Here is an 11,963-nt window from a genome sequence, read left to right as displayed (position 1 = left end):
CCATATCCACCCACCTTGTGAGGCCAGAGCTGGGGTGCTCCCAGGCCTGTGGCACCTCCACGCTACCCTGCCCTGCCCACCAGGGTCCCACTGTAACAGGGCAGCTAGACGGAGGTCGGGACTAGGCCTTTATCCCCAGGTCTCCCAAGGGCAGCTGCACCCCACGTGTCTGCCCAAAGATCCAGATGTGCTAGGTGCAGGCTGTATCCCTAAAGAGATCTTGCTCCTAGTGGGAATGCCTTATAACCTCTTCCTTCCCTTGAAACTAGTCCTCCCATCCTTGCAGGTGATCTCCTTCAGCTGCTTAAGGAGATGAGCCTCCTCATTTCCACCTGGAAATCCTCCTGTCTCCTCAGTCCACAAGCCATTGAGGTGTCCAGCAATCCTCCTGGGACTGCCCCGACGGGTGCCCCAGGTGCCTACTTGTTCAGCCACAATGTCTGTGGCCCCGAAAGCCTTCTCCCACCCCAAAAGCTCCCCTGGCTGCTTGCCCCATGGACATGGCTGGGAGAATTGTCCCAGCAGTTCTCCCAGCCATGTCCCAGTGTGGTGCCAGTGCCTGCAGTTCAGCCTCCTACTCACCACCCAGATGTTTCTCCACTGCATCACTGGTTCCAGGGCTACCAGTGGTGGAGGGGGTGAGCATAACACGCACTGCAGGGCCTGAGACCATCTCAAGGGCCTAACAGTGATTGTCATTTGCATACAGCCTGGTGCCCCTCAGCTGCCACCACAGCAGTACATTCCCCTGGGGGCAAAATAAAGACCCGTGTTGCATTTGTGTCACTGCAGAGAAGGCAAGCAGAGAGCCGGGGTTGTAGCAGCTCAGGAAGCAGATTGCAGAGCATTCTGCTCCCTTCTCCAAATGGGTCCTATGTCCCAAACAGTTTGCACAGCCAGCCCCCTTTCCCTGAAACAGCTTAGCCTTGTCCAGCTCACAGGGTCTGCAGGTAGCCAGGTCCTGTCACCTGTGAAGGGAAAGCAGGGCAACGGTGGTACCTGCACGGAGGGAGGCAGGAGAGAATGTGGGTATCTGAGCTAGAGTGGGAAGCGGGGCCTGGGAGCTCCAGGGATGGGGAGGAGGGTTAGAAGGAAATTAATTTCTCACCCAGCAGTGCTGCTTTTCCTTCTTGTTTGTTTTTACAATGAAGGTCGGTTCCTTCCCTGTGCCACAGTGACTAAATGTAGGGGAAGAGCCAGGCTGGCCCTGGGTGCAAGCAGCTATTTCAGGGAAAGTGGCCTTTGCCCACCTGTCCCTAGCCAGAACGTGACAGCACGTGTCAATGCCAGCAGAGCACAGTGGGAAGGCAGGATGATCTCTCCAAGACCTCCTTAGGCCTGGAGACCCTGCTCCTTCCTGCAGCTCTGCCCCTGCCCCAATTTCCCTAGTCCTTGCTCCCTGACTGCTGGGAAAGTGAGTCTGAAGCTACAACCCCCCCTGCCTGGACAGCCCATGCAGGAGCTCTGGGCTGGAGAAGGTGGCCTTGCAGAGCCTTGCAGCCCAGAGCAGGCAGGGCAGCAGGACCACCAGGGCTGGAGTGGGTCTGGACCAGGAGCAGGGCTTGGCAAAGGGCTGTTCCCGGGGGCTCCTGCAGGAGGAGAGCCTGCTAGGAGGGAGCTGAGGACATGCCCCACTTTGTGCGTGCTCAGGTCCCCAGGTGACCGCAGACACGCTTTTCGTGGGGGCATGCGCATTCTCACCCTGCCCTGGTGCTCAGCTGCTCCCAGCTCCTGCCAGCTCCTGCCAGCTCTGTGCTCCTCTCTGGGACGACGGAGCCTCAAAGGTGATGGGAGCTGTGCCACACATCCAGCCTGACCTCAGAGCCTCTTAGCAGGATTACCACCGCTGTGGGCACCCTGCCTCCCTCGGCATTAGCCTGTCCTCCCAGTGCCCCTGCATGTCATCATGCACTGCAGGTGTCCAGCGTACCACAGGAGTAGTTTTTCTGGCATGACCCATGCCACAGCTCCGGGAAACGCCCTCTCCACTGACTGCATGGGACCCCCAGAGCAGAGGGACAACGTGGGGATTACAGTATGAGATAGATTTCAGGAGACACCTCAGCTCCCAGCCATGGCTTGCAAAAGACTTCTCCCTGCCTCAGTTTCCCTCCCCACTCTCCTAGCCTGAAATCAGTTCCTTTCCCTGCCAGCCACCCCCAACACAGTGAGGGGTGAGGAGGGGTGTCTCTGCTCCCCAGGGAGGCTCCAACACACAGGTGAGGTGGCAACACCTTCATACTTCCCCCTTGCTCTAGCATGAGGTCAGAACAGCTAGCTGTGTCCTGGGATGCCCCCAGGCTGCTGCGGTGGATCGAGCCCAACAGCATCAGTCCCAAGGCAGGGCCAAGGTGGCGGGTGCAGCTAAGAGGGGTTGCCTGCATGCCCGTTTTGTAATAGGCATAAGCGGCTCAGCAGATTTACTCCTGAGCTGAGCGTGACCCTGGCTAAGCTGCCAGGAAAGGCCTGCCCGGGCACCGGGCACTGTGCAGGGCCAGCCCTGCCGCCCACACCACCACGGCCCAGTCAGGGCTCCCTCACAGGGTCTGGGGACTTGCCCCAAGACCACCCACCACTTCCCAAGGGGCCGCCATCTGCATGGCCAGACAAGCCCAGGTCCGTTTTGCCACCAGCTTTGAGCCCCTTGGGTGGAAAGAATGCTGGGGCAGCTCCCCCCGCAGCGGCTCTCCACTGTCAGACCCCCAACCCTGCCACATCCCCCACCCCACGGGAGGCCCGACAGTTAATCTTGGCCTCCTGTTTAGGAAAGTTAAAGTGGCTCAAAGCAGGGCCAGATGATCACCCAGATTAAAGACTTAACGCTACCACCACAGCCAGCTCAGCATCTCGGCTCTGGGCTGGTGGGTCAGCGTGTCAGTGTGTCAGTGAGTCAGCACATCACGCACATGTGTGCGGACAACCTCCCACACATGTGGAGACACACATCCACTGTGGCAGGGAGGATGCTGTGTTGCTGGCAAAGGAAAATGTGGTATCTGGCATCTTTGTGGGATGCCCTGCCTACCCCACCCCCAGTTGCACTGGCTATAGCAAGAGTGCCGATACGGGGAGGGAGCAGGGAGACAATAGAGACACTGCACGTCCCAGTGCGCTTACCTGAAATCCACACCTGCGACTCTCAGCATATGTATGGCAGCACACACTCCTGGGGGCACGGACACCGACAAGGTGCCCCGTTGTCCTGGTTTCAGCTGGGATAGAGTTAACTGTCTTCCTAGTAGCTGGTACAGTGCTATGTTTTGAGTTTAGTATGTGAAGAATGTTGATAACACTGATGTTTTCAGTTGTTGCTCAGTAGTGTTTAGACTATAGTCAAGGATTTTTCAGCTTCTCATGCCCAGCCAGGGCACCTGACCCAAACTGGCCAACAGTGTATTCCATACCATGTGACATCCCATCTAGTTTAGGAACTGGGAAGGGGGGGGCAGGGAATCGCCGCTCGGGGACTGGCTGGGTGTCAGTCGGTGGGTGGTGAGCAATTGCCCTGCGCATCATTTGTACATTCCAATCCTTTTATTACTACTGTTGTCATTTTATTAGTGTTATCATTATCATTATTAGTTTCTTCTTTTCTGTTCTATTAAACCGTTCTTATCTCAACCCACGAGTTTTACTTCTTTTCCCGATTTTCTCCCCCATCCCACTGGATGGGGGGGGAGTGAGTGAGCGGCTGCGTGGTGCTTAGTTGCTGGCTGGGGTTAAACCACGACACCCGTTGTGTCAGCAATGCATATGCTGGGGCTGTGGGAGCACCCAGAAGGCTAAGGCACCCTGCAGGTACAGTTGGCTTTTCCCCACAGGTGGAGATATTTGGGGGAGTGTGGGTGATAGCCATGCTGCCCCTGCAGCCTGGGGGGATGCCCACTGCAGCCGGCTGATGAAAGATGCCCTTTGTCCATTTGCAGGGTGCAGCACAGGGCCAAGCTGGGAAAGCAAGTGGGTTTGCCCCCAGATAAAACAGCCCCAAGCTGAGCTTTGAGCAGGTGCTTGCACAACAAGGACCCAGGCCAGCCGTGTGGGATCTCAGAGGGATGAGCAGGGGGCATTGCCTTCCACTCTGGAAGCATCCCACCCGAAATTACACAGGAGACTCCCCATCACCCACCAGTCTGGGCATTGCCAGACTCTGTGACTGGCTGCTATGTGGTTGAGACTGGGGTCATTGGGTGGTGTTTAGGGGAGCATGAGAGGGGATCGAGGAGGTCAGTGAGACATGAGTAGGGTACAATCTCTGGTATTTGCAGTGGGGGCACTGGATGTGGGGGTGGGCTCTGGCTCATCTTTTGAGGTCACCCCCCTGGGGACAGATTCTCCAGAACTGTGGTATTTTGAGCTCCAGTCAGGACCAATCCAGGTGGAGAACAGCATCTTCAGGTTGGGCTATGCCCCCTAGCAGTACCTGCCCTGCTGGGAAACAGCTTCTTTGATGCTCGTATTACAGGCCACCACTCTCCAGTTCCCAGCGAGGCAGTACCCAGTTCCCAGCCCCTGCCCTGTCCCTGGGCCCACCATCCACAGGGAAAAGCTCCTGCATAGCCCTGCTCACACCGGGTCTCAGTGAGCAACACCCCACGGCACCCAGGGAGCCCCAGAAGCACCGCAGCTCCCCTCACCTCCCAGCACAGCAGTGCTGCCCACAGCTGCTAATGGCTTGCAGCTCCTGTGCTGCTCCAGCCCCGGAGCCCACCATCCTCCCAGCCAGAGCCTGAGGGGCCTGGGCCACATGTAGGACTTTCTGGCTAAGCAGGACCATTTTCCCAACCCCATTCATGCAGGTGGTGCCATGAGAAAGCAGTCAGAGCCTGGATGTTGCATTTCCACCCATTTATTGGGGAAGCCGCACCAAAGTATTAAAATAAATTAAAAGCACAGGCCATGTGGGTGCATTGTATACACGAGTATCGGGAAGGCAAAGGCAGAGTGGGATCTTCAGCAGAGGTGACTAGACAGGATGGAGCACCAGGGAGTCCCAACAGCTGCAGAAATGTCTACTGTAAAAGTAGTAATAGCTGCAAAACTAGAGGTACAAAAAAATCTGTACCCTTTGTATGGTCTTAAAGGCAAAGTCTGAGTCAGACCTCCTTGTAAGGAGGCACTGGGCTGGAAGAGACCTGACTGGTGGGGTGGGAAGCAGGGAAGAAAAGCACAAAACCCAGGGAAATGAAAGGGGAAATAGACGGGACCTGGCCAGCAAGCAAGGCCATCCTTCACAGCTCCATGCCCTCCTGGGAGCAGAGGGCTGTGTCTCATCATTGCAATTTTGGGTTCTTGACAGTCATACCCCTCATCCTTATCTTCCAGGCCTGTTATTTGTGCCTTATTCCACTTGTCCCCAACAAGAGGCAAATTTGATGCAGGAAGATTTGTTGCAGCAGGGGAGAAAAGCAGGACTGCCTCTTGTCCTCCAGTTTCCCACTTGGAGGAAACAGACACGTTCCTGCATCCCACCCTGCTCTCAAGGAGGCTGAGCCCCAAACTGTCACCAGACACCCTGAATGTGAACAAAGCAGGACCCCCTCACCCCACACACAGAGGGGAACATGACCACCACAAATGCGGGATCAGCTTGGGACCAGAGGGATGCTGCCAGTCAGGGCAGGGATGCCCAGAGTCACACCAACCGCCCACAGCTCAGACTCAGGCAGTCTGATGTGGCCTTGGCTCTGTCCCACATTTCCACAGAGACCCCTGTCCCAGGTGCTCTCTGGAGACAATCCCTGCTGTCTGATGAGACTGTCTCCTCACCACCCCCCCCCCCCCGCCGCTTCCCTCCCCCCTTCCCCAACCTTTCCAAAGGGGTCCATCGCACCGCAGTCTGACTCCAGCTCAAGGGAGCTCTCCAGCCCTCCCCTCCCCCAGAGGAACAATCCTGGAGAAGGGAAGGGTACCCAGCATGGCTCCCCCAACCCTAGCTACAGCCACAGGCATCAACAATCATGTCAGGGATGTCAGTCTTGACAATGTTGCTATTGCGATCGAAGTAGAGGACAGAGAGTGGCCGGCGTCGCGTCGGCACGCAGCAGGAGTGCCCTGATGCCTGGATGTTGTTAGCTTTGACGAGGTTGAAGACAGCTGTGTGGAAAGAAGAGGCCATCCCAGGGCTGCCTGCCACATGTAGAGGGCACTGGCCCACGCAGTAGTTTATCTGGTAGCCCTCAGGCTTAATGATCCAGTCGTTCCAACCGATGTCACGGAAATCCACGTAGTAGTCCTTGCGGCAGCAGAGGTTGGAGTTCTGGCTGCAGCGGAGGCTGCGCTTGGCCACATGGTGTCCTGGCTCCCACACCTTTGCCTCAGCCACCAAGAAGGGCTGGTGGGACCAGCTGGCATTGACTATTGCCATGATATCACCCCCATCCCCGTGACCTTCCAGTTCCAGCCACAGGGTCCTGTGCTCTCCCCCAAAGAAACTCTGCAGGGCAGGCATGAGGGTGAAGGCACGCCAGCCACTGCCCTTAGCACTCAGTCGCCTCTCGCTCAGCAACGTGCGATTGCCCCCTACTAAATCACCTTCCCCACCAGCAAGGAAGATTCTCAGGGTGAGGCTGGCTACCAGGTCTCGGGGAACTCGAAGGTAGAGCCAAAGCTGAGCCTGCAGGATGTGAATGTCCTGGTCTTGTGTACGGCTGAACTGGAACCGCAGCCCCAAGCCAGAGGGAGATGTGGGCTCTAAGGGGAGAAAGGGATGAGGAGGTGAATGCTGCAGGATGCTAGGGAAGGTAAGGCTGCACCACCACCCTGCACACCAAGGCCAGTCTCTTTCGGCTTCTTCTCAGGAAAGACCTACAACGTTCCCTCCCTCCGCAGGGCCCTCCGTCTGTCCCCTTCCCTTCATTGGGAAGGCTACCCAGGGGGGTGGTAGTGTTGGAATGAGGGACTGTCCCACACTACCTAGCAGAACGAGCACAGAAGGGGACAGGGGGCACCTGCTCTCACCTGGCCCTTCTGGCCCTTTCCCTTGGCTGCACAGTGCAAGGCTGGGGAGTGTTTCCAACCCCCACTCCCCAGCCCTGAGCTAGTCCTTGCAGCTCCCAAGTCCAACTACTGGAAGTCCCAGGCACCCTGGCCTGCCCCCATCTTTCAAGAAGCGCTGCGCTGCAGCACTTCACGTGTAGGGTCCCAAGCAGGCAATGCAGGAGCAAAAGAGGTGCCATCTCTCCTTCTCCCAGGCTGAGCCTTCCTGCATCAGCAGCACTGGGAGGCCACCAGTGCACAGCAAGTGCATTAACTGACAATTTAATCCCAGCCCGCACAGCTCCAGGCACCCTCACCCCACCGCGAAGAGGCAGATGGCCAGGACCCCAGCCCCCTGCCGTGCTGCGGCACCCCGAGGTTCAGGGGGCTGCACCTCCTCGCGGGTTCCCACCAGCCCAGGGGCCAGCCGGGTACGGGCTTGCCCAGGGTCTCCCGCGGTCTGGCACCAGGTGCGACCCTTCGGGGGCCGCGTGGGCGACCGCGAGGTGTCGTGCCTGGCTGCCCGCGGGCCCCGCGCACCCACCTGGCTCCGCGAAGCTGATGATCTCGTAGCCCTGCTCGTCGTCGTCGGGGCCCCGGCGGACACCACCCGCCTGCAGCCGCCGCAGGGCGCGGGCCACGGCGGCGCGGGGCACGGCGTGGGCGAGCCTCGGTCGCTCACGGAGCCGCAGCTTCTCCAGCAGCTGCCGCTTGGCCGCCTCCTCCAGCAGCCGCCGCTCCGCGCCCGCCGCGCACGACGGGCAGCGCGGCTCCGCCGCCGCGCACAGCGCCGCCGCCGCCGCCAGCAGCAGCCACGGGCCCGCGCCTCGCGCCGCCATCCGCACCGACGGGACGGACCGAGCCGGCACCACGAGTGGCGCGGCGCGGCCCGCCCGCTTTGGGCACCTGCGGTCGGGGGCGGGCCCGGCGCCCCCCCGCGCCATTGGCCGGCTCACCTGCCTGTTCCGTCCCGTCGGGCCGTGGCCGGGGCGGGGGATTACCGGGATTAGCCCCCCCCCTTCCCCCCCCGCGGCGGGGGCGGGTGGCCGACGGCGCCCCTCTGTCTCGGGGGAAGGGGCTCCGCGAGCAGCGGGGCACTGTCGCCCGTGCCCCGTCCTCCCCCGCTCCGTGCGAGGCCGTCGGGTACCCGTGGGAGCGGCGCCCCGGCCCGGCCCGGGCCTCGAGTGGGGCCGAGCACCTGCCTCCGGCCCCTGCCTGGGCTACGCCGCGCCCGGGGAGGACACAGCGGGGGCCGGATGCGAGTGAGGGGGGACGCATGGTGGAGGGGGGGATACCTGGGGGGCTTCATATGGGCGTGCACGAATAGTGGTACATGCAAGAGGCGTGGGCCCAAGGGGCTTGCACACACGTGTATGGGTGGGCTCTGCCTGCCTGCAGCTCACCCTCGCATCTGCTCAGGGTTGCAGAGGAGCCCGGCCAGGCACCCCCGCAGGGGCTGAGCTCCTCTGCCTGGTCCAAAACCTGCAGGAAGTAAGGGCTGAGGCAAATCCTGGCCGGGTGGAGGAGCACCGATGCCGGAGCGGCCTGCCGGATGGATCCTGGCCTCGCCTGCCTGCCCATGGAGCCTACAGACCTGTCCCCACAGCCTGTGCATTGCCCCCCTGACACCCCCTTAGCCACCCTAGCAGTCCTGTTTATTGCTTACAGAGAACAAAGCGGGGATCAGGAGTGGTTCCTGGGATGACCCCTGCAGCTCCCTGGGGACTGTTCACATCTCTGAGCTTTTGTCACTCGTACCATGTGATGAGTTTGGGGGTCTGAGCCTAGTCTTTAGACTGCCTGGTCCAGCGTCACTCCAGGACAGAGCTGGGCAGGGCCAACAAGAGTGTATACTACGCCACCTCCTCCCCACAAATTAAAATGGATATTTGTATGTACTGAGGGCTCACGAGATGGCAGCCGGTGCCACATCAATCTGAAGCTGTTCTTCGGATTCTTAGCCCCAGATGCTGTGCTTAGAGCAGGGTCCCGTAGAAATCTCTCAGAAGTGGTGCAAGGTGCCATGTTTTTGGGGGAATGAGAGAGCCCAGTGCTCTTGTGCCAGAGCAAGGAACCCACAGAGTGCAGTGGGAAACCTGAAGCCCAGCCAGCCCTTCAGGCACGTCCTCTGCCCACCATGCCATGCAGCACTGACTCCAAGGTCTTGATCACACAGAGGCCCTCCTTCTGGCCAAGCACAGAGGTGACGTGTAAATAGAGTGGGCTGTCTGGGAAAAAGCACCCACTGGAGATGATGCAACCATAGTGCAAGGGGCAAAGTTCTCAGCTGGCTGGGCCTGCTGGCAGCTCCCAGAATAGCTCCGGAATGTCAACAGGGAGGAAAGAGTGGGCACAGCCTGGCCTGGGAGCCCAGCTCCCACAGGGCCTGTGAGCCCCGGCTGGAGCAGCGCAGAGGCAGCACTGCCTGGGCACCAGCAGAACTGAGCAGACGGCACTTTCATCCAGGCACAGGCGCACTGTGCATGCTCGCCCTTACTTGCACAGATGCTCAGTGGTACGTACCCATCTGCACACTCTCTTGCAAACACATGTTCAGTCCCCCATCCCGAATATTTGGACACATGCTCCATTTATGGACATGCTCACACGTGCATTTCCCTGCCTTTTATTCCATGTTCCCATACTGGAAGTGGTATGTTTCCTTCCTGGTGCTCAGGGCAGGTTAAATTCCCCACAGGGCAGGGCTGCTCCTGCCTTCAACCCATGGAGGGAACCAGGTACCTCCGCCCGACACTCTCCCCACATGCAGCAAGCTGGAGGGAGTCCCAAGCTGCATCACTGAGTGGCACTGGCCCAGGTGCCAGGCCAGGGGGGTCGTTAAAACCTCCATGTCACCACCACCTCCCAGCAGCTACACAGCAGCTTCACACATGCAGGAAAGGGAAACTGAGGCACGATGCCATGCTGAACTCCTCCTTCCCTGCAAGATCCACAGAGCCAGTATCAGGGCTGTGGCACAGCATGAAACAGGAGGCAAAGAGTTGTGGCAAAAAGGGTGAATTACTCTAACCCACCATCCTTTCCAGGCTGGGGAGCAGGGTCTCCCCAAAGGGATTAATCCCTTCAAACCTGCCAGGATCCCTCTGCACTGGCCAGCACCCCACAGCTGCTGCTGCCACGAACCCCCATTTCACCTCCAGCTTAGCAAGAGCATCTGATCTGCCTGCCCCCTCGCACTGCAGCTGCATGGCCCCCCCCCCGCGCACTCTGGCCCACCAGATCTAGGCCAGGGGTCAGCACAGAGCTGTGAGTGGTTCTTGCACCCGTTGCATAAGTGTGTTGTTGATTAAGCAGTTCCCAGAAAGCAAAGCCCAGGGACCAGCCTGACCAAAATAGCCCCCCCCCGGGGTCCCCCCCAGGCCCAGCACTTGCTGCACACATGGCTTCTGGGCCTCCGACCTCGTGTCCGGTGGGGCAAGCATGGCACCTGACAACCTGACCTAGAGGTGCCGACGGACTGGGTTAAGCAGGCACCTGCCCCAAGAGCTCATGCACCAGCACCTGAGCACAGCTCCTGCCAGAACACCCATTTCTGCACAACTCTGCAACCAATGTCAGCCAAGGAAGTGCCAAAGCCAGCTGTGACCCTCGCCCGGGGGGCCATGGCATAGGCCAGGCTCCGGCACCGAAAATCTTCCTCCCCACGGGCCCCTATTCCCTGGAACAAGCGCTGGAGGCCGCAGGCCAGAGTACCCAGGCTGGGGGCTCGGTGGAACAGCCAACGGCGCCAGTGGCGCAGCAAGCGCCGGAGCGGGCACCGAAGGCTTCCACAGGGGCAGTGCCATGGGGGCAGCCCGTGCCCCCTGGGCCGAGGGGCCAGCACGGAGAGGGAGGCCGGGGCAAGGACCGGTGGAGGGCTAGAGGTGCTGGGCTGGCGGGGACGGGCAGGCCGGGGTCCAGCCGTGGGAAGGGAACGAGGCCAGGGCTCACGGCCAGGGAACGCAGGTCGGCGGCCCTGCAGCGGGCCGGGCTGCTTGCCCCCGGCGCCCGCCAAAGGAAGAGGGGAGAGGGAGCAGCCTGTCCCGGTCCCCCCCTGCCGCGGCCAGTCCCGGCCCGGCGCTTCCCCGAGCCGCCGCACCTCCGGCGGCCCGCGGGCGCCGCCCGGCGGCGCGGGGTAAAGCCGCTCCCGGTCCCGCGGGTTCCGCCCGGGGCCGCCCGGCTCCGCCGCGGGGCCGCAGCTGGCGGGCGCCCGGGGCGATGAGCGCCGGCGGCCCCGCGAGTTCCCCTCGCACGGGCGCTCAGCGGCGGCCGCGGCCGTGGGGGCACCGGCACCTCGCACCAGCCGATCTGAAGACGCCCGGGGCGGACGCCCGGGTAGCGTCCGAGCCGGGGGGCTGCTGGCTGGAAGCTGCCCGCGAGACCGAAAATTAAAAATTAACCCTTTTCGAGGCAACACCGGGGGCTTTCAGGAATTCCCACCCCTCCCCTGAGAGCCAAGCCCTGCCAAGGGACACCCTGGCACACCGCGCTTGGACCTTTGCTTCTGGGTCTGTTGATACTGGCAAAGGCTCCTTCCAGGAGCCACCAGCAGCAGCTGCACATCCCTGTCCTCTCCCGGAGCAGAGGCCGAGGGGACAGCACCCTGCGTTCCCCTCTGTGTCAGATCTGGCACAGCCCAAGCGCTGGGTCAATGCTGTCTGCGTGGCATGTCCCATGCTGGGCCAGGCTGAGGGGGACTGCGGGGCGGGCTCTCTGCCAGACTTACTGGTCCCAGCGGGACCAGTGCGGCAGTATCTTACGGCAGCTGGGCACGCCTGCCTGACACCCCCCCTCCAAAGCCCCCTGAGCGAGCGGGGGACCCCAGCAGAAGGGCAGTGTCACAGCAGGGGGAGAGGGGACACCAATGTGAACACCACCCTCACCCTCTCTCTTTTCCCACCAGCAAAGGAGTGGATGCCCAGCAGGAGGTAGCACCCTGCTGCTTTCAGGTTTCCTGTTCTGCTCCCTGAAGAGCCTAACTTGGTACT

General features: G+C 60.8%; 1 protein-coding gene across 1 annotated transcript; it reads right to left on the bottom strand.

Moving 5' to 3' along the window:
• Window positions 1–5,808: 5,808 nt before the first annotated feature.
• LOC104314065 (inhibin beta C chain-like) lies at window positions 5,809–7,934 on the bottom strand. The gene is made up of 2 exons (XM_069806563.1): window positions 7,520–7,934; window positions 5,809–6,690 (listed from the first exon to the last, which is right to left on the bottom strand). Exons 1-2 carry the CDS (start codon window positions 7,917–7,919, stop codon window positions 5,930–5,932), a joined length of 1,161 nt encoding a protein of 386 aa, XP_069662664.1. The 5' UTR covers window positions 7,920–7,934; the 3' UTR covers window positions 5,809–5,929.
• Between the last annotated feature and the right edge of the window lie 4,029 nt (window positions 7,935–11,963).

This window comes from Haliaeetus albicilla, chromosome 18 (assembly GCF_947461875.1).
Source record: "Haliaeetus albicilla chromosome 18, bHalAlb1.1, whole genome shotgun sequence".
In the NCBI taxonomy this organism is placed as follows: Eukaryota; Metazoa; Chordata; class Aves; order Accipitriformes; family Accipitridae; genus Haliaeetus; species Haliaeetus albicilla.
This window is presented reverse-complemented; position numbering and strand designations above follow the sequence as displayed.

Coding starts and splice junctions, on each gene's coding strand:
- LOC104314065 (XM_069806563.1), bottom strand. CDS start 7,919: ATGGCGCGGGGGGGCGCCGGGCCCGCCCCCGACCGCAGGTGCCCAAAG. Junction 6,691..7,519: donor CATCAGCTTCGCGGAGCCAG/GTGGGTGCGCGG, acceptor TTCTCCCCTTAG/AGCCCACATCTCCCTCTGGC.